The following is a 22,788-nucleotide window of genomic DNA, read 5'->3' as shown; positions in this document are numbered from 1 at the left end:
TGAGCAGTAGATCTATTGCACGAGTTGAAGTTTATAACCTTTATGTCATAACCATGTACCGCCTGACATTACTTAGTTACGAGCATTACTTATTGGGTAGTGTATTGGAAGATATTTTACATGAGGTGAAGTTTATAACCTTGCTGTCACAATCGTGCTCCATTTTATATGTAGTTACGATCATTATTCCCTGGACAGTAGAAGATCTATTGCCAGAGTCAAAGTCTACAATCTGGATGTCATAACCGTGCACCGCCTCATATGAAGTAGTTGACGTGTGTACCATATTCTCACGGAGTAGTATATTGACTGGAAGATCTATTCCACGAATCAAGCTCTATAATTTGGAGATCATAACGCTGCTGAGTTTTATAAATAGTTACGATCATTACTTCCTGGGCTGTAGAAGATCTATTACATGAGTCAAAGTTTACAATCTGGATGTCACAACTGTGCTCCGCCTTATACGTAGTTACAATCATTATTCCCTGAGCAGTAGAGGATCTCAGTCTATTAAGTCTATTACCTGTGTGCCATAACCTTGTCCCGCCTTACATTACGTAGTTACGATCCGATTTGAGTAGTATATTGACTGAAAGATCTATTACACGAATTAAACCGTATAATCCGAATGCCATAACCGTGCTTCGTTTTATATATAGTTACGATCATTACTCCTTGAGGAGTACATGAGTCACACCTACAGTCTGAAGGCCATAACCATGCTCGGTCTTATATGTAGTTACGGTCGTTACTCCCTGTAGAAGATCTGCTACGTGAGTCCAAATGACAACAAAACTGTGCTCTGTCTACTAATAAGAAGTAGCTTTGGTTGGAACGAGGAGATCCGTTGCTGGAACAAGGTAACTCGTACATATTTTAACTTCATCATATATACTTGTTCACTCAAAAAATTAATCTGTTCATTTTAACAGAAAGTCTGTTAAAGTCTGAGTGATGCTAGAATATATTCTGCTATTGCAATATAACAATATTCGATTAATTCCACAGAAAAAGTCTATTAGACTAAAAGGACAATATGTTGAATATGACAACATACTATGTTATAATAACAGAGCACATCCTAGAATCACTTGCACAACAAATTGTTAAAATTAACAGATTAATTTTGTACAATGTAATATTAGTAATTATAATATAATAATTTTTGAATGTATACATTAATTTCGGAGCACTAACGACCGTGGGCTTTTCGGATCGTATATAGCTAGTTGCTATAGCTGTGAGATTCGAAGAAGACACCTAGTTCCTACTTTGTATTTTGTAATTGTTTTATAAGGAACATTTACATATACTATTATCATTATATTTGTACTTACAGAGAAATGTATCGATCGCTTAAGTCAGATGGCCAGAAGAACGTGTGTATATATATATATATATATATATATATATATATATATATATATATATATATATATATATATATATATATATATATATATATATATATATATATATATATATATATATATATAAGGTATTTATACATGAACAATGCAGCTGAGATGCACACTAAGATGTGGGATGGATCTGACCCTGTACACAATCAGATATGCTTATAGGACTTGAGGTTGTTTTTGGCATTCGTTTTTGCAGGTGCTAATAATTTGATCGATCAGGTTTGACACAGGTCAGCTTCGGGACAGCACGCCTCCCTCATTCCTTCTCCCCACACCCGTACCCAGCGGCATAGATTGGATCTACCTCAACGAGCGTTCTTCTAGGGTCATTGATCTGCTATGTGACCATCTGACCTCGATCTACAGGTACGCATATACGCTAGAATTTGATTACGCTGCCTAACTTTTGCCAGTATAACCAGTTCAACCCACGGGAAATGTTGCGAGCGGAAACAGCAGATAAAAGGGCCTTACATTATATTAAACTTCATACAAGTGAACCGAGACAACTCTTTTGAGGATTGTCCTAAACATTCATCAATAGTGCAGGAGTTCAGTTCAATTCACAACGGTTGCCTTTCTCATGTGCGGTCAATAACTGAGGGCAATACCAATAATGTAAGCCTTCAATCTTTTCACACGTTTTATTATTCCGTGTATATAGACTGGTATAATTATGCTTTTGGTGAAGCCATGAAATGATCAACCGTTGACAACCAATGTTATTTTGTCTTCCAAAATCAAATTTAAAAAGTGCTATATCGTGACAGAATGCTTGCTGCCAATGACACCATGCACGCCACCGTTAACATTAGTCGACCCCTCTCCCCAAAGAAAGCAAAGAAAAAATACGCTGAATAGAGTGTAATTTTCCTCTTTTTCATCTTGTGAGAGCTATATACCTTCCTCTTGCTGTGAACAACTAGTTGTTTACCTGGGCAATTTACGACCACACTGCGCCATGGACCATGCAGTTTGCTCAAGGCGGAATCAGTTCCGTCGCGTTTGCCGCGATGATTTCCTATCATTACGGTAAACCTATACAGGCCTACACGCAGTGGATGCACTCCTCACCACGCCTCGCTGAAATAGGTACCCTGAATTCATTCGCAGATATGCAGCTCTAAGGGTCGGTTCTGTGTTTGAGTACGATACCGGTAGTAGTAGAAATGTGGGCAATTCTTGTAACCACGTATATGTAGGGCCTATTTTTGGACATAAACTGGTGTAGTTGTTAGAGGCTCTAGTTGATGTTTGTACTCGTGTAAATAGTTCATGCCGATCATACAGGTCAGGTGGGAACGCACGACATGCTAACAATTACATGAAAGGCGGAATTATCCAGGTATGGCTGAGAAAAAGCTTAATAAATATGCGCCCAGGTGACAAAGTAGATGATAAGGTTATGACCGGAACGCATGACCTGATACCGCTACGTATCCTTCAACATTTGTTTGTTAACCACCGTGAGTGTGACTTGCGACTAGTGCTCAGGGATAAATGCTAATATATTATCTTGAGTTTAAATGTGTAAAATATTATATTACTTTTGTAACTATGCAGTAAGTATCAATTATCTTCACGTACATGCATGCCACCGGCACCGATAGCTCAGATGGTAGATCGTCCGCTTCGGGATCGATGTTAAACCTCGAACACGCACTCTTTCACTGACATGCATACCCTCTTGTTATTCTTATAGTCTTAGCCGACAAAACCATATAAAGTAAAGGGAGATCACTCTGAAAGAGCTCCAAGAAGTGGTTGTTGCATATTAAAGAGCTTGAACCAACTAAGAAAATTCTCGTAACTGTGGTAAAAGACTTGATCAATTTGTGACAGTTTTGTGGTTGGGATTAGAATGTGTTGTGATCCAGGTGATGTTTTTAGAAATCATATCCGCTTTTTTCGGAAAATAGGACCTTACCGACATAGATGATGTCTCTAGCGCGTGTAAAGGAGGAACTTAATCCGTGATTTCTATATAATCCAGTAGACCTTTTGGTATTGTCTCTTTGCTCATATATATCTATAGGTGGAGGCCTCGCCCTACAATGTCCCACAAAATTCATCCCTAATACCAACAAGGACAAAACAAGTCTCCTACAATTCACGCTTTGAAAGCTTTTACTTCACTATTGTGTTTTGTCGCTAGCATGTCTAATGTAATAATATATATGTACGCGTGTACACTTGTCGCGTCTGTGATTAGTAGAATTAACCTAGCTATAACGGAAGTTTACCCTTCAGTTCTCTTTACGCCATTATTCTCTGTGACCCAGAGCTGTGTATTTATAGTACAGTTTATTTTGACATTGGCACATACCGTGGAGGAGTAACAACTGGTTCAAGAGATGGATCAGTGTTAAGTCCCTGGGAGTCCGGGAATTTAATGAATGCAAGTTAATGCGAATATGACAGTCGAAATGTTTGATATCTCACAGAAGTCAGATCTACTAACCGCTCCCAATAATGAATTTAATTTAATGTCGTTTAGCACCGTAATACAAGTAGTCTTCAAGGAAACACACAATCAGTGAGAGCCAGAGAGTGTACAAATTCCAGTCCAAGGTCGGGTCTGAACCCGCACATAGTGTGTCATAGCGATTTAATCGCAAGCGCTTAATTCCCTCGGGTACAGTCCTCTCAGTAGATCTAATTTAAATGGCCGCTATTTGTCCAAAAATCGAATTCTTATACTTCCGTTTCTTGGGGGTAACTGAATTAGGTTCTTCATATCATTTCATTTGACTCTGATTGGTTTGACCTCTCCATGAAAAGACGGGTCATCTGACGGACTAGACGTAGGTGGTTACTATATATCTGACTTAGATAAGGGCTCATGTTTCAACAACAGGCAGGTTATCTCCGAGTTAACTTGTGAGTTCCGCATGGGTATTAGAATGTGTGGCTCACTATAACGCTTGAGTATATCCAGGAATTCGCTCATGCTGTGACCTAGTGTCAATTATGTCCGCTGTGGCAATGCACAAATTATATTTGACAAAATCTTTGCTATCTTTCTAAGGAGATTTATTAAAAAGATTGTGAACATGACAATGTATTCATTGTTAAATATGCCGTGTACATAAGTCTTGAATTAACAATAGTTCTGAAAATGATCGGCAATTCTGACAGATTTTGTCAGAAGCTGGACTCTCCCTAACAAAACACAACAACAACAGTTCTAAAAATGATCGGCAATTCTGACAGATTTTGTCAAAAGCTGGACTCTTACATAACACAAAATGACAAACGTTTGCTTACGTTCGGGTTCTCCACATGACGTGAATGTCTCGTCACTGAAGCATGCATAGCTTTGTTTTCATTTACAACAACGATTTGTCATTGAAACATGCATAACATTTTGGCACATAAATAACAGGTTCTAAAGTAAAGAGTTCACCACATTTTTTGTGTTTTCATTTTTTATTGAAGTATGATGATCCAAAAGGGCGTTCGACATCGACAACACATGTGTTATACAAGAATGAGCGTCACAGGACAACACAGGTTTCTGGTTGGTTAAACGCGGAAAAGGAAGTAATTAGTTTCCAACGATGTCAGGAATAAATCTTAAAACTAATTTCGTGCTCAGATTTCAACTGATAATTTGCGCCATGTGCCTATAGGTGTACAACGCATGATGTCCATATGCCCAGCTTCAGCGGAATTAGATACAATTAATTTTTTCCACCAATCAGAAGACTATTTTGTCACCGAGGAGAATGAGATTGTTAGCGTATAATCCAATGTGTCTCACTACATGTTTTTAAAAATATTCCGAAACATAGCCCATCTTTTTTTATTGAATTGGGGTTCTCTTCCCGAAGTTATTGAAATATGCTTCTCTACATTATATATTCGGATACATTCTTTATGAAGTACGTAAAACATATGTGTTCGTATTTTGCTTTGCTATGCATAATATACTTTTTTGCCAATATTGTTAAACAATTTAAAACCGGTATACTTTTATCCCATCCAAAAATTATTTTTTCTTTTGCAATCAACCGTTAGTTTTCATCCAGTTTTGGCATTGACCCAAAATGCTCAACAGTTGAGCACTCTAAAAATAAGTGCTCTATTGTTTCTTTATTTTGCTTACAATAATCACAAGTATCATACGATTTTTGTCCAATTTTATAAAGATGTGTATTTGTTGATATCATTCTATTAAGAGCTTATACTGAAAATCTTAAAGTTTGTATAGTGAGAATAGTGGAAAGCGACAATAAAAACATCACGCCAATCTGTATTTCTTATATTGAGTACATTTCCCCAATTCTGATATTTTTGTTCTGCACTTCTCTAAGCGTTTACGATAGAGAAAACTCTGGCTCCTTTTTTCTCTAACTAAGATTTGAAATGGAGAAGGGAATGCTGGTCTCATAAGATCAATAACATTGCACGTCTGCATCCTGGTACCATTTAATAGGTATGCTTGCTAATAGTTTATTGTAGTCCAAAAAGGTCCCCTTTACGTTATATTTCTACTTAAAATCTGTAAATGTTAAGCCCTATCCTGCTGATTTATTAGATCCCTTACAACGGACATTACTCTCATACCATTGTTTTATTAAGAATGTTGAGTATTTAAAATGGGAATTATACCATATCTGTTCGTCCTAAAAATTTGAGGGTAACGTGTGTTTTACTTTTTGTTGAAATTATACCTATGCCTTTAAGGTATGTAGCCAAAAGGGATTTTTCAAAGTGTCCTATGTTTTGTCATATACGCACTTCCAAACAACCTGATACAGCAAGGTATTGATCTCTTTAAAATTGCATCGGTAGGGTTGTGGAGGGAGGTAAAGAGATGTATAAGTTTGGATAGTGCAATGGATTTAATTACTGTCATTTTTTCCTAATAACGATAAATTTCTGCAACTCTCTTTTCTGATTTTGAAAAATTTATTCCTAATGTTTAAATCTATTGGCCAGTCTAATTTTATAGTTTGACAGTGCTTCTTTTCTGAAGCAGAGAGGCATCCAATCCAAAAAGCTGTGGTTTTCTCAATGTTTACTTTGACGCCTGAGTAGATGTTAAAAAGATCCAAAGTTGCTAACGTTTTTTTCAAATACTCTTCTGGTTCGTCAACGATAATTTGGGTGTCGTCGGCATATTGGCTTAGCTTGTGCTCATTAATGTTAATTGATGTACCTTTAATTATCGCTTATCATACAACCAGATATTTCGGCATATAGTAAAAATATATATGGAGAGACAGGCTCTCCTTGCCTGCAGCGTCTGCTAATATTGAAGTATGAAGAGATGTTACCATTTTAAGAATTCCTGTGGATATGTTATCGTGAAAGAGATATATATCCATTTTAATATATCTTGTCCAAAATGCATTGTTTTTAAGACATTATCAATAAACTTCCAAGAAATGGAACAAAATGCTTTTTCCAAATCAACTAAGATTAACCCTTTGTTCTTTGTTTCAAACATAATACAGGGGCGTAGGAAGCGGGGGTCAAGGGGGCCATGGCCCCCCACTTTAAAAGTTGGGGGGCCAGCATATCTTTTGCCCCCCCCCCCCCTACTTTTCAGGTTCCAGAAATTATATATACTTGTAACACAAACAGGCCCCTGCGTCGAATAAAACATCACACTATTGCAAATATATTTTCTCGGTAAACTAAACATGGCAAACTGCAATTTTCCCAGTGCACATTACTATTAGTATAGGGCCTACATGTTTTTTTCCGTCCTTGGGCCTATATATTTATGTATGTTTATGAGTTAGCTCCCTTAGATGGGACTCGTCAGTTGATTGAAATGGAGCCGACTGACAAACTTCGTCGAGTTCAACGGTTGATAGATTCCTTTTTTACTACATCTGCAAATCGAACTTCGTCGTCTAGCAATACAATCCCCTCCACAAGCGAACAAAGTCAGGTAGTGAAGTTACACCGTCAACAGCAAATCAAGAGGTAAACAATAACAAAATAAACAATAAACAGCAACAACTATACCGTAATACATTTATAAATAAATGCAAGATCTATGAACTGCTGACAACTTTGTCATATGCCTGGGTATAATTTAAGAAGAAATATTTTATGGGATATAAAATCGTATTTTTGAGAATTGGTCTACTCACAGTGACAATCTAGGGATAAAACGTCAAAAGTGTGTGTTGAATTATTTAATATACAAAACCCCAACTTTTCTTAATACTAGCTTCTGAAGTATTAATAATGGTTAAAAGCGTAGTTCTATACATAGGTCGTGCAATCTCTCCTATAGCCCGATTTGCGTTTTTTGAAGGGTTTTTTACTACTATTATTATTGTTTTAAATCAAATACAGACGGCAGTTTAAAAAAAAACAAAACAAAAAAAAAAAAAACATGCATCGTCTTCAGATACAATCTCAAGTGTAGGGCCTATAGGACTATGTTCCACAAAGTTATTCTGATAATATGCCTATATTTATTGACGAGAAAGGGCTGACCGAGAATCTAAAGCAAGCCAGCGCAAATAGGCCGGCAAGTTTACCACCAAGGTCCAGTAAAACATGGATGTTTCTTTCCACCGATTCTCCTCCATACAAGTTAAATGCTTGTATTCGTCAATCTACACCAACTTTTCTCCGACATGCATAAATTTAATGTTGAATTCTGGATAAATTGTTACAATGTTCTTTGCTGATCCGTGGTTCTCCAGGCAAAAGCGTCTACAATTGAGCTAAACGTCTATTTCTATTTCATTTTTTTTTCAGGCAAGCTTAAATATTCAATAACACTTCAACTGGCATATCTAAAATACGGCAAATCGTCTCTTAGGCGATATAGCTCCTTCAGAGCTTCCGGGACCTTGGCGGCCCCTGGACCCTTGCCTTTTTTACTGGGATTCTTGCCCCCCCCACTTTGAAATTGCTTCCTACGCCCCTGTAATATCACAATTAAAGCAGGCGTACATTTTCTGAAATGCATCGACCAGCTATGAAATGCATCAACCAGGTAGATGCAGTTAATTGCCAAGCTGAACGATATGCAGCTAGATACAGTGGAGAATCTGTTCTTATCGATACCAAAATGAATAATTGCAATGTTCCAACAAACTTTCTAATGAAAGAGAATGTTGAATTCTACTTGAAGAACTGGTATTTGAAAGGGAATCATTTCGAGTTGATTGAGGACATTCCATAATTCACAGGGTGTGCAATAGGCAGTTAAACAGGTGTGACGTTTATTCGCTATTTGCAGGATCACGTTGGTTCAGGTGTACAATACGAGAAGCAATGGCAAGTGATCCCGTGACACAACACTGATAGTGTTATGTGTGTAGATTTCTCCGCTCTTACTGTTCTAACGCAGTATAGACATACACAAATGTAGAGTGTGGTTCTAAACTCCAAACTTACCGGAATCCCTCTCCAACGCTATTTGTCCATTTATCGAATTCTTATATTTTCGTTTTTTGAGGGAGCTGAACTAGGTTCTTCACATCATTTCATTTCACTCTGATTGGTACCGAGGTTTGACTTCTACATGCAAACACGGGTCATGTGACGAACTAGAAGCAGGTGAGAGAAGCGATTGGTGTATTAGCATCGCTGGCCATAGGTCTTTTCTACAACAGGCAGGTTATCTCCGTGGTAACTTGTACATTGAAATTTGTGGATCACATAATTATATCCAGGTAGGTTAAATGCGAAAAAGGAATTGGTCATCAGTTTTCAACGTTAATAGAAATAAATCTATAAAACTAAGTTCCAATTAGATGTAGCCCTGTCGTTCAACTGATCATTAATTTCATTAATTTGCTCCATGTATCTATAGGTGTGCGACGCATGATGTCCTTATCCTCGGCTTCAGCGGAATTAGATACATTTGATTACCAAACCGAACGCCAACTATACCGCCTAGACAGTATGTCCTTACCTATACCAATATGACTGATGTATATGTATATAGGAATACTGGTTGCAATAAGCCTTCAAATGAAAGAGGCTGACGAATTCTACTTGGAAAGTTAGTTTTTGCAACGGTAACATTTCATATTCATTGAAGACATTCCAATATTCATATAGGATGTATACAAAAGGCAGCTATAGAGGTGTGACGTTTATTCGCCCTTTGCAGGATCACGTCGGGTCAAACATACATTTACAAGCAGCAACGACAAGTGATTCCGTGAATTCTATATAGACAAGATGTATACATTACAATAGTTGTATGTCGAAATTGAGGGATTTTGTAGATCTCCTCGCTCTGATTGTTCTAACTTATTATGCAGACATACACAACTGGAGAGTGTGACTGATCTATTGTCATGGTTCTAGGCGTCAAAACAGACACGTATCCGAATATAACCAAAATGAACGTAAATCCAGGCCAATAATCACAATGTTAATTCCCAGAACAACGTTCAACAACAACACAGAACTAATGAAGTATATACAGTACGAAATCAAGATGGACTCGTACACAAAAAGAATGATGAAATGGTGGAAAGACGAAAGGAATGTTCTATTAATAGACACAATCAGTATCCAAATCGTGTATCATGTTAGTTTATAAGTTAGGGTTTGATTGCAGATTCAGAACATTCTGTCCATATTTAGGCCTACTTGCAAAAAAAAAAAAAATACATAATTGTAAAAACTGAATCGTAAAATTTGAAGTGGAGTCGTTTGATGGAATAACTTCGACACACCAGTTTTTGCAGAAATAACTTCGGACCTTGGTTGAAATCGTCAAATAACACACAGGATATCTCAAATGCTATACAAGGCGGGGTAAGGGCCTATATGTTTACACAGTATATCATGACCCTTCGCGCAGTACTATATATATATTGTTGCATTTTGTATACAATTATGCATTGCTAGGCCTATAGATTATATATTTAGGCGTGCAAGCAGTTCAAGAAAACATGTAGGCCTATATAGGCCTACATTTACATGTACAAATAACATAAGGCAAAAGAAATGCTAGTCATGATCAAAGTATATGTATGCACCGGTAGTGATTTTATGGCCAAAAAAAAAAAATAATAATAATAAATAATAAAATATCCAATATACAGCAGGCCTATTACACTGTCATTATACATTATTGACTGGTGTATGTGGGGGTGAGGAAAAATTCCAGCCCACAGAGTAGAAAAACGGGCTGGACCTGTCAGGGAAGGGGCAGAGTGAAACCGAAGAACTCAGGCTCACGGCAAGCTGGCACAATGACTGAACCATGCAGGTACACATGCATCCATATATATACCGCCATGATCGAACTACATCAGGCCATTTGCTGAGTAAGGTTCAGGACTGGGCTGTAAGATCAGCTATTGTGAGGGCCACAAGAACTGAATACCTCGTAGTGTTTTTACCAAGCCACGTGTCACAATCCATCAGTAACTGCCGATATACCATCTGTAGGGAAGGGTTATAAGAGTAGGCCTACCCCATTGGAAATGGCACGTATTTCCCGCTGTGTGACGTCAAGAGCCATTGGCCAATGACAGCAGCGACATTCCGCGCCGAAGTTATCACTTCCGGATTGCAAATTCGAACAAAGTGGGATAGATTTTAGCAGTTTTGTGTCAGTATCGACGGCAGAGACAGACATTTCCAGAATTGGGAGGTAGTACGAATAGGAATGTTTTAAAATGCTGTCTATCAAGATTTTGTTGCTATGTTTAGTTTCTGTTGGCAGTGACATTGACTTAAATACCGTAGAAACAGTAACAACAACAACACCGCAGGTTGCTATTTTGCCTATTGAATGACCGCTCATTATGTTGTTATATTCCCTATATTTTTGAAAAAAAAAAGCAACATTAGCATGTGTGCATCTTGAAATGCGAGCATCAGTCTCTGTGACAAAGAGTACATACTCTTATTATTAGAACACCTTAGCCCATTTAGACCATACGCCTTATCACTTCATTGAAGTAGAGATAGTGCCATTTTAAAATCGTGACATCCAGTGGAGATTTAAAAAATGACTATGTATGATGTAGCTGTATTAAATTAATTCTGGCCTGCTGAAGGTCAGTTTCGATCAAAGTCTTTCTCAAGATTTAATTGCTGAATTGGTCTGTAAATCAGCAAGCAAAATGTCTTCCCACAATTCTTTATTCTGATATATGTCTGCCAGATATAGAAAGTAAAGCAATATCTATCAGTGTAAGCTTTTTTAACTGACCTGTAGTTGTGAATCTAGAGGGTGTAGTTAAGAGCACCATTTGCAGGCTTACTGTAGTCAATACTTCAATAGAGATGTAGTTACCCTGTTTATTGTTGTTGGAACCTTCGTCCTTTTTTAAATTTCTTTGAACTTCTACTTTGTTTTACCTTGAATCTAAATCCTCTGGATGCTAGTTTTCATTTTTTGGTAACTAATTAACCTGACACTCAGCACATTGGCATTGTGCACTGTTATACCTGTTACTTTTGGATCATCTTTTTGAAATAAAATGTCTAACATACTTTCAGCCATCTCCCTGAATTGATATCTGGCAGTGGTGCTACTGCTTACAAATTATGCTAATTCGTGTGAGCACTGAGAAAAATAATCATAAAATGCTCTTATCTATTGCCATTATGCTTAGTTATAAGTGTCCTGAATCTCTGTTTTAAAGTCGCATACCTGAACACATTTGCATTTAGTACCACTATATATTTGCTCCTGTTGGCAGGGCGTGACCATTTCAAATATTATCAAGACTGGTTCTTATCAAGACTGGCTCTGAGTGGCTGTGATGGAGGCCAAACGAGTACCCCTGAGACCCCAGGACAGCTCCAGGGCTAATCAGAACCCTGTCAATCAAGACAACAATCTCATGAAGAAACCACTGCCTGTGCAGAGAGAAGCAAAGTCAGCTAAGACAGTTAAGACAACTAAAGCAGACGGTCAGAAAGACCAAGATGGTGGCATGGGAACTACCAGGTGAAAATCTAAGCTCCTATTTATTTGATGTGTGATCATTGATGTGCCTTGCCCTTGATTACAAAACTTTCGAGAGACCATCAGCAAAAGTTGCAACTAAAAATGTTGAGAGCAATGTCTACCCCTATGCAATCAGTCCACCATTTCTCTTGGGCATCATGGGTATTGTCTACTTTGGCTGTTGTTGTGCTCATGTTGATTTTAACTACAGTTGGTGGAGCAGTCAGCATTTGACCTAGTTATGAAATCTAGTTAGATGTCAATACATTACTTCAGGTAAAAATGTCTGAATTGTAAATTGTCTCAGAAGCAAAATGCTTCGTAGAAAAGAGTGAAATTAAATCAGTGATACATGTAAAGCAGAATTCTTTTTTGCTAGGTTGTGGGTGGACTTGAGTGGGCAATGTCTGAAACTTAGGGATCTCAAATTACCTCTTTCTGGTCCATGTACGAAGAGTTAATGACATGGGTGTAAATATCAAGAATTTTCAATCTTGGTAATGTGTTATTGTGGAACTTATTTATTGTCTCTTTCAGGAATAAGTGGTCCCTGGATCATTTTGACATAGGCCGTCCACTGGGTAGAGGCAAGTTTGGTAATGTGTACTTAGCAAGAGAGAAGGAAACAAAGTTCATCGTGGCTATTAAGGTGAGGGATTTGTCAGTTGTGAAATGTGTGTGTATTATATTTGTTTTGAATATAGAATCTTGTGCTTGCCATTTAAGACCTCCATGGTGAAGTTGGACCCTTGGCCTGGCACAAGGTTTATTTAAGGTGTTCTGCATGCAGACGACAAACTCTTCACTTAAAGTGAAAGACAGCACCTGACTAATGTTTATGTCCACTGAAAGACTACCATTCAGAGTATCTTAAACCGACATTAAATATTTTTTTAGATTGTTTTCAACCCAGTAAAAGTTTAGTGAAACTTTGCCTTGATGCAGCTTTAGCACATCTCCATTATCGAGAGAAAGGTGATGTCAAGTTTACTCTAGCTCACTCTAGCTCTCTAACATTGAAGGTATTTTCTGTATAATAGTCTAAGCAGTAGCCTATGGCAGATAAAAGTTGTGGACTTCGGCGATAAAGGCCCAAGCGATAAATATAGTTTTCTTGGAAATTGGAGATACTGGAAGAATATTTCTTCCACTGCTTGAACTGTTGATACAGTAGGCCTACAGATACATGAATCTTCAGTGACCCTTTTTGAATAACCAAACTGCAGATGCATGGCCAAGGTGTTCCTGGTTCAGATCGTAGCCTCCTGAAGAGTTGTGCTGGTGACCTATGTTAAATGTTTACAAAATTACAATAGCATTGTTGTACAACTAGATTCATGCTCAGTTCTGAAGCAAATGGAAAAAATCTAAGCACCACTGAGGCTGATCTAGGCATTGATGCTTCAATTTTGTAGTGCTGGCTTCTAAGATGAGAGCAGAGCTGACCTAGTCATCTTGGACGTCAGAGAAAGCATCTTTGCTTGAACTTGACATTTCAATAATTTCACTGTATTTTATAAGAAGAAACTCTTCATTTGTAATAAATTCATAGAAAAAAAAATCATATCATAGGATTTAATTAATTTTAAGCGTTGTCGGTTGAGATGCCGTCTTCTCATTCCTGTAAACCTTTGGCATCCCTAATGAATTTTGTACTCACTCTGTTATTTGTTATTTAGAAACCGCTGACTAAGCTATTAAATAAACGACAATAAAAGTATTTGGGGAGATGAATGTGGATTGGGCCGAGAGGGTATGCTGCTGTCTGACATAATTTGTGATACCATCTTTGAAAATTACACAGCTTGTAATCAGCTGATTTTACGTCTGTGTCACAGCTTAGGCCGCGCACTCTGATAGCAACATGTTTGATGGGATAAAATTCTTGAGATGTCTGCCTAGACTCACACCAGCCATTTGTGCAGTATTGTCATATTGTTCTACGTGATATTCGGTAAAATCTCATTAAAATAATCAGGTATGATACTTTTTAGAAAGCTTTAGTATCCTGATTTCGATGGAAATGTGTTTTAAGCAGTGTTCACACAACGGTTGACTCCTCAGATTCGACTGTTCAAATGAAAATAGAACATGCACTGCTTCACGGGATTGACAAGTCTCATCGTCTGATCGCAGATTATGAAATACACTTGTCATATTTCCATTCCACTTATGGAATTTGACGAGCAAATATGACACCTATGGGGAAAGTTAAAAAAAAAACTTGTGAAAGGAGGCCTTGAATGTCATTATATATGGAGTTAATAAGTGCGACAGTGTAGTTGGTTTCCTTCTCTGCGTGGTTGGTTCACTATTTGATGTGAAGTGTATGAAATATTATGAAATACAAGTGCATGAAACATCAAAATAAACAAGGAAATAGATCTGCAAGTATGATTCAAATTAAATAGTGCCAAGTATGACTCTGAGTTCATATGCAAACTGAACCCATTACCATCACACCTTGAGGCTTCATGGCAGATATAAGCATTTTGTAACATCTTCCATTATTCCTTGTAATATTTCAGGTGCTTTTCAAATCCCAGTTGAGGGCAGCTGGTGTTGAACATCAGTTACGAAGAGAAATAGAGATTCAGTCTCACCTGAGGTATGCCAAGCTTTTGTTGGAAAGTATAAATGCGGTTGGTATTTTTATAATAATAATTGTTAATCATTGAGAAGACGGACCTCCAAGTAATGTAACTTATGTCACTGACGGGTTGGACTGGTGCTGCTAATGCAAAAAGGGAGGTAACTAGAAGTATAACACACTCTTCATACTTATCCACTTTTGTGGCTTTTACCATTGTGTGGCTGGGCGACATGAAACTTGACAAAACCGAATCTGGGATATCCATTTTTGTAGAATCCCAAAATACTACAATCTATTTGGATTTTTAAAAAGCATTTCCTAGTATCACTGTAACCATTTTATGAAAGTTCAGAGGGACATCCATGGCCAAGCATTAACATGCTAGTGCACCACAATGACTGAGGAGCCTCTCACGAGTTCAAGTCCAGCTTCTTCTCTGTTCTCGTGTGGAAAGGCCTGCCATCATTCTGCACATGGTCGTGGGCTTCCTCTATGCTTTGCCCGGTTTCCTCCCACCACAATGCTTGCTGTCATCGTATAAGTGAAATACTTTTGAGTATGGTGTAAAACACCATTCAAATAATTAAATGTAAAAGTTTAACTAAGCATCTCTTTCTCTCTCTAACTGATCGACTCTTCAGGCTGTATTTCATTGGGTTCTCAAATCTGGCTGGTTTTGCTGGGTTTTAATTTCAGTAGTTTGTCTGTGTGCTTAGTGGTGAATGCCTTTAACCTTTTTTCCTCCAGTTGTAGACCAGATTGCCTTCATATATAAAGTAAAAAATTCTTAAGGACCAGTGCAATGTTAGAGATTTTAATTGTCTCCCGTTTTTGTAGACACCCCAACATCTTGAAGCTTTATGGTTACTTCCATGACAAAACACGAGTGTACCTTATACTGGAATATTCCCCTAGGGGGGAGCTGTACAAAGAGCTACAGAAGTGTGTCAGATTTGACGAAAGCATAACTGCCAAGGTAACTGTCGCATTTTCTTACAATTATCCTGCTATTTACATGTATGTTTATTTTTTCTTAAGGCCATACCAATTTAAATTGTTTTACGGGCAGAATAAATCTTTTTCCATGTCACAGGAGAGTATAAAAATAGAGCTTCTTACAGGTATGTCTGATTGGTAAGAAATGCAGAGTGTCTCAGCCATTTTTTCCTGTTGAATGCACATTATCATGATCAGAAAGCCTTGAAAGATAGGGAGATCTATAAAAATATCAAAATAAGTCAAAACTGCAGTTTTTGTTTTTATTACATTTCTGGATCCCTGCCTGTAAAACACAAAATAAAATTGTGGTGGCCTCACATTGAATTAATATACCATATACCTATGGTTAGATACTGCATGATCCTCCTGTAAGCCGTGGTGCTAACTGTGACTACCGAGTCCAGAACAAACATCAGTGACTATCTGTAAGCAGTACAGTAAGCTCTGACCATGGGAGACATCAGCATGTAGGCCTGCAAAGAGCGCTCTTTGCGAACGGAAGCCAGCCATAGTCCAGCATAATGAACGTAAAGAAGCAGTGGTGAAAACCTGGTATTGGCTTGATAAGAAAGGTAAATGTCTTTATGTTTAAAGTCACAAGGCAAACCAATGTGAGTTAGACCACTTCCTTCACTGGGGTGTTTTCCAAAATGTGAAACACTTCTTTTCAGACTTGAAAACAGATATGGAAAGTGAATAATTTATTTCGCATATCTATATAATATCACTATTTACAGTACTGTAATTATATATCTTGTTTTTTGTGTTTGTTCTGTCAGTATCTTTGCCAGTTGTCCAATGCCCTAAAGTACTGTCATGCCAGAAATGTCATACACAGAGATATCAAGCCTGAGAACCTCCTGCTGAGTTTCAGAGGAGAGTTGAAGATAGCAGATTTTGGTTGGTCAGTCCACACTCCCTCAGCCAGGTGAGCAAGTACCATCACTTCACGTAATCCATTGAACACCTTTTCAGTTTTTTTTAGTCCACACTCCCTTAGCCAGGTAAGACAGTGCCATCAGTTCACTTAATCCATTGATCACCTTCTCAGTGGTGTCAGTCCACACTCCCTAGTATTTAATCTTTATCGCCTCCCATCCCCGTTGTAATCATAAGGCCACAATTGTATTTGCTGTTCCAGGAGAGCAACTCTGTGTGGTACACTGGATTATCTCCCCCCAGAGATGATAGAAGGCCACACTCACGACGAGAAGGTGGACTTATGGAGTCTGGGCGTCCTGTGCTATGAGTTTCTGGTGGGGAAGCCTCCGTTTGAAGCGGAAGGACATGAAGCAACGTATCAGCGAATCCTCACAGTCGATCTTCAGTTTCCACACTACGTGAGCAGTGGTGCCAAAGACTTGATATCTAAGGTGAGATAAATCTGGCGCCTTATTTGATTTTGACTGTTTATTTTAAAGGATTAGTGTCCAGATTTAGCTACTTGTCCTAAGTATAAAGATTTTAACCTGTTTAATAATATGTTACCAGGAGGGCCTGTGAGAAATGCAATTATAACTTCAAATCCACAAAAAACAATAGATTTACTACCCTAGCGGATCTCTAGAGGGCCGCCTGGTAAAGCTCAGCGGGTGATGTCATAGATGGCCAACCCAAGTCTAGCTGGTCTATATAACCTGGGAATTCGTAACAAAACGATGTCATTTTTGAGATGGATCCTAGCTACAGAGAAGCAGATATACAGCCATATCAATCTGAGCCCACAGTGTTCCGATTTTTGACACTGACATCTCTGGTGAGACTTCAGATTCTGAGTTTCCAGACATTGAATTTTATCTTTGTCCAGGCATTTCCAAATGCACTGGCAGTGTGGACTGGTAAGGTATAGCTTTATCCTGTGTTACACTGTAGGTCTACATTTCGTGGCATGCAAAAATGCTCCTTCATAAGGATATGAAAGCCTTAAAATGATACTCCTGATGCTGACACTTAGCATTATTTGATAAGAAATAATCAAACTTAAGAAAAAGCTCTTAAATGGCCCATTTAGGTGAATGAATCATTTAGAATCCAGTAAAGTGTGTCACTTGAAAAATGCTAAGTTTTCGGTGAAATACAGTGTATCAGATTTAATATTTACTATTCTTTCCTTTGTCGGCTTCACACTAAACATGATTCTATTCCCCTAGTTGATTTACTTCTTCGCGTTTAATCAAGGCGATACTGAAAAAAAATTCTTATAACTTTAATTTTCCTCGTTATATTACGTCCAGAACTACTCAAGCACTTCAAACAGAGATTACAAGGGGGGCTGTAATCCTCTTTTGTTTCCTGGAGTGTCGCTAATCCTCGTAATCTGGATAGAGATTAAAACAATGGGGAATGGATTATCACTATGTAAGATTGCTTCACACCTACCCTGAGCAGTATTCAAAGAGATCTCACTTGTTTTCACACCTTTGATGAGTAATTCTAATCAACAACCAGTATTTCAGCCTCAGTCAGTAATTTTTGATTAACGTAGTCAAGTAACATGATTAGTTTTAGATTGTTTTCGATTTTAATCGTCCGCTTTAGCCAGTCAGAAAACGCTAGTATTGCAGTAGCTGTCAAATTTCCATTATGTTGCTGTACACAGTTTGTTACGAGCTCACTCATTGGTCCACAGGAAAGACACAGCCAATGGGGTAGCGTGTGTCTAAGGACATTCATTGGAATCCATCACCTCGTTGTATCTGCTTTTCTTTCACTTTATCAGCATACCGAAGATTGATGAAAAAAAATGATGAAAGAATTCCTGCTTTGTTTTACACCCACCAAGCCCTATCACCAGAGTTTATGTACATATATTTAAAGCCTAAAATTTAGCTATCTGCCAAGATTTCTTTTATACCAACTGTTGTCAGTGCCACAAAGATTTGGCTTTGGGTGGGTATAAAATCTTTCCATCTTGTTCTGTGAATCCACGCTTTCCTGAGGGCCAAATCGTTTGGAAACTTGAAAACATTAACTCCAGGGTTCTTCGACAGCCTGTTTTGGCAACAGTATGCAGAACAGTAAACAATTTCATGAAGAAATTTGATATTCTTGTTGTCACTTGTGTGGCTTCTAAGCATTGAACTAAATGGCGAAACTCTGACAGCTCGTAAAGATTAGACTTGTATGATGTCATTCGGCAGAGGCTACTGAGTGTTGGCGGAAAAAATGCATAAATCCAGCCTCATCATCTAGTGATTTTGAGGCCATATTACTCAGATTACTGTACTTTTTTCCAATATTTTTTTACACTCAAATTAACAATATGTTCAAAGGTTGCTAATTGTGAATAGATAACCAATCTGGACACTAATCCTTCAAGAAATATAATTACTGGATGCTCTTGAAGGAGCAGTCTGCAGCTCCATAAGCTTGTCATCAGCTGTGTATATCAGAATTTCTAAATGACCAGTAATGATACTTTTGAAACATTAGTCATGTATTTTTGTTAAGTTTGTCAGTTCAGTATACCTTGCGAAGGGTTGATGCTGTTCCTGGGTTAGAGGTTAGAGATCTGGGAGTTAGAGGTTAGAGATCTGGGGGTTAGAGGTGCTGCTTGCCTTCCAGTCACTAGAATATGAGGTGTGGGGTTCAAACCAAGCTTTGAGTCCCAAGCTCTCAATACTTATGGGTCCGTGGTGACACTGTTGTGGCGTTTTGCGTGGCGTAATATTTATTAAAGACCGCTAGTGTTACACAAAATATGATATGCACATCTGGACTTCACACATGGGAAATTTCTTCAGTAAGTTGCCAATAGTTAGTGGTTTCCTCCACTCATAAAACTAATACAACTTTTCCATAGAATAAATGAAAAATTATTGACTGGGGCATTAAACACCAATGGAATAAATACTGCTGCATATCTGATCATCATCATCAAGTGTATTGATATTATTGAAACATCAGTTTGATCAGTATGCTAATTGTGTTGTTCTTTTTTCCCTCTCTTAGCTATTGCGTCGTGATCCCAACCAGCGTATTTCACTGGATGAGGTCTTAGCCCACCCATGGATAAAAGAAAATACAGTTGACCTAACACCAGCTGCTGCTACTACAAACAATCCTAAAGGAAATTCTTAACCCAGAGTCATTTGGACCCGACAGCTGAAGGAATGCTGTAAATTTCTACATTATACATAAACCAGTTTGTGATATCAAAGGCTAAAATCAATTGAAACCAAAAATTATCTGTTTAGATTGAAATGTGAGTGGCGTAAGCAGTCACACACAATGCTATATAAGGATTGAATGAGCTGTTAATCTGTACCTGATATTATACAGGCCTGAATGCCATAAAAGATGGGATACCAGATATTGTATGCTGTAACACAATGTAACATTGTACATAATGTGGAACTATTAGCTTTCCTCTGGTGTGGTGCTCACAACATTTCTGTGCTGAAGTTGGTAAAAAAAGGGAAAATATGTAGGAGTATTTTTTTTATCATCTTTATAAAATATTTAAAAAAGGCATGGGAGTGAGGATTCTGATGCAAAAAAAGATCACCGCCTTTCATGTTGTACAGTGTAATATTTGTAACTATGTAAGTTAACTCTTAGTTAACAGCTGTGTGTTCATCACATGCTATTAGGAGGCTTGGTTGTTGTGCATGTGTAACCTCTTTACCATTACATGTAACAAGGCAAAGTCTTAGTTTTTGTTAAAGCTGTATTGTATCGAAACATTTTCTGCTCCGATAACAGGTTATTTTGTTTTATTATTTCTGTTTTGAGCTGGAAAAAGGAAGTTAAGTGTGTTTCATTTTCCTTTTTTTCTTGACTAGGGGACATGCATGTACAGTGCTTATTAATTTCAGTCCCTATGTGCTAACTTTGTACCTAACCATTTCCCTCTAGTCCTAAAATTTTTACCTCTTTTCTTTTGGCTCATCAATAGTGTAGTAACATAATGAATATCAAAATTGAATATTAAGCACAACAAAAGATAGTTAAGATTTAAACCGACTTGCATATATTTGAACTTTGTAGCAAGATATTTCAGATCCTGGGTGTAAATGTTTCCAGAGGCATTGTCATGTGCCCATGACTTTCTTTCATTCATTACCATTAAAAATGAAATCCAGTACATTTCCAGCATTGTCTTGCGCTGACTGGTTGCCTCCAAATGCCTGTCAATTCCACATCATAGTAACATGTATATACTGTACCCTATGCAAACTTCTAATTGACATGATCGTAACCCCACTGTACACGAACCTTATTGTTCACATTCTTAGTGCACTTTGCAATGTAATGATTACCTTTTATTGCACAAACAATAGGCCAGGAGTGAAGCAGTCTTTGTAAAGGTAGAGTAATGTCATATATTTTCATATGACCCGAGACCACTTTCACAAAAGTCGCATTTCTCATAACATTTTTCATAAAAGACTTTGTCTAGGTTATAGTGCCTAAGGCGATGTCATTTACGAGAAAATTTAGGAAGTTTTGTGAAAGTGACCCCTGTACTTTTTGTGTATACAATGGATTCATTCTTGTGTATAGATTAAGTTGTTATTTTAACAAGATCTATTTATATAACATCCATTCATATATCTGCAATGTGTCACTCATTTCACAAGATATTTATTAACATCTTAGAAATAATGGGACCATCATTATGTTTCTACTTTTTTTTTCAAGAAAAAAGGTGTGGGTAAAATCATTTCATTAGGCAAATAAAAGGTTATGTAATAGAACAATGGACATCTTAATGATATGTCACATTACATAGCCTATGTGTATGTTGTAAATAAATAGGCCTACATCCATTGTATACTTGCATTTTCCCTCTGTGATAAGAATAATAAACGGTTGGTAGCAGGGTCATGTACCCCTGCTCTACATTGAAAGATGTGGGAATTGTTTTGAGAATAATTTGGATAAATTCTGATAATAAATAAAATGCAGTATAAATGTCATGTGTTCTTTTTCTTCATTGTGTTCTTGTTCTTCATTGACATGTTGTAAATATGAAAGACTTACAGCACAGAGAGTGAAGCCAGAGCAGTGATGGCTAATGGCCTCACGTAATCTGTGGAATGCAGCCTCGTGTGAATTTATAATAACTGTTTATGTAAATACTTAAATGTTTGAAAGTTATGTCCTCTAACGCCTTGGCAGAATTAGAAAGAAAAAAAAAATGTGCAATAATTTTAGGCTCTTGCTTAATAGATTGTGGCTTTGTTATCCGATATGGTTGGTCTGCTCTTTCAAAGATGCGTTGCTTTCCACATTATTGTGTCCGTCTGTCTGCATTTGTGTCCGGACTATATCTCCAATTGTTTTCCATGGAGAGTTTTAATTTTTTGTGGTTACAAACATACACAGATGACGATGTGTTGAGACTCGCATTTGTCCATTTCCGTGGTTGTCATGGTTACCAGATTGCCATTTCCTTATGAATATTATATGGATAGATATGATCTCGTGTCCAGGCTATAACTCAACAGTTTTCCACAGAATTTCAATGTGTGGTGGATACATAGATACACAGATGATGTTTCGCGACTCATTTGTCCATTGTTATGGTTACCAGCTTGCCATTTCCCAATGTATACCTTATAAACAGATATGAATTTGTGTCTGAGCTATAACTCCAACTGTTTTCCACATACAGTTTTAATTTGTGGTGGATACATAGATACATAGAGACGCTGTGTCGCCATTGACTTTTGTCCATTTTCACAGTTGTCATGGTAACCAGATAGCCATTTTCTTTATACATAATTTATAAATAGAAATGATTTTGTATTAGGGCTACTCCAACTGTTTTCCGCATAAAGTTTTAATTTTTTATAGTGGACACATTTGTCCACTTACGGAGCTGTCATGGTAGCCACATACCTATTGTCAACACCCAATAGGTA

The 22,788-nt window shown here is 37.5% G+C and overlaps 1 protein-coding gene across 2 annotated transcripts; it reads left to right on the top strand.

Annotated features, from left to right (window-relative positions):
- Window positions 1-791: 791 nt before the first annotated feature.
- LOC135472331 (uncharacterized) lies at window positions 792-21,774 on the top strand. Of its 2 annotated transcripts, XM_064751794.1 has the most exons (9): window positions 792-863; window positions 1,621-1,790; window positions 12,077-12,327; window positions 12,865-12,976; window positions 14,856-14,935; window positions 15,758-15,896; window positions 16,699-16,847; window positions 17,061-17,292; window positions 19,871-21,774. In XM_064751794.1, the coding sequence occupies exons 3-9, from the start codon at window positions 12,140-12,142 to the stop codon at window positions 19,997-19,999; spliced, it is 1,029 nt and encodes a 342-aa protein (XP_064607864.1). In that variant the 5' UTR covers window positions 792-863; window positions 1,621-1,790; window positions 12,077-12,139; the 3' UTR covers window positions 20,000-21,774. The 2 variants fall into 2 exon arrangements, with proteins under 2 accessions (XP_064607864.1, XP_064607863.1); XM_064751793.1 differs by lacking the exons at window positions 792-863; window positions 1,621-1,790 and adding an exon at window positions 10,921-11,019.
- The last annotated feature ends 1,014 nt before the right edge of the window (window positions 21,775-22,788 follow it).

The sequence above is a fragment of the Liolophura sinensis genome, chromosome 8, assembly GCF_032854445.1.
Source record: "Liolophura sinensis isolate JHLJ2023 chromosome 8, CUHK_Ljap_v2, whole genome shotgun sequence".
NCBI classification, from domain to species: Eukaryota; Metazoa; Mollusca; class Polyplacophora; order Chitonida; family Chitonidae; genus Liolophura; species Liolophura sinensis.
The sequence above is the reverse complement of the archived record's forward strand: the minus strand, read 5'-3'. Positions and strand labels throughout refer to the sequence as shown.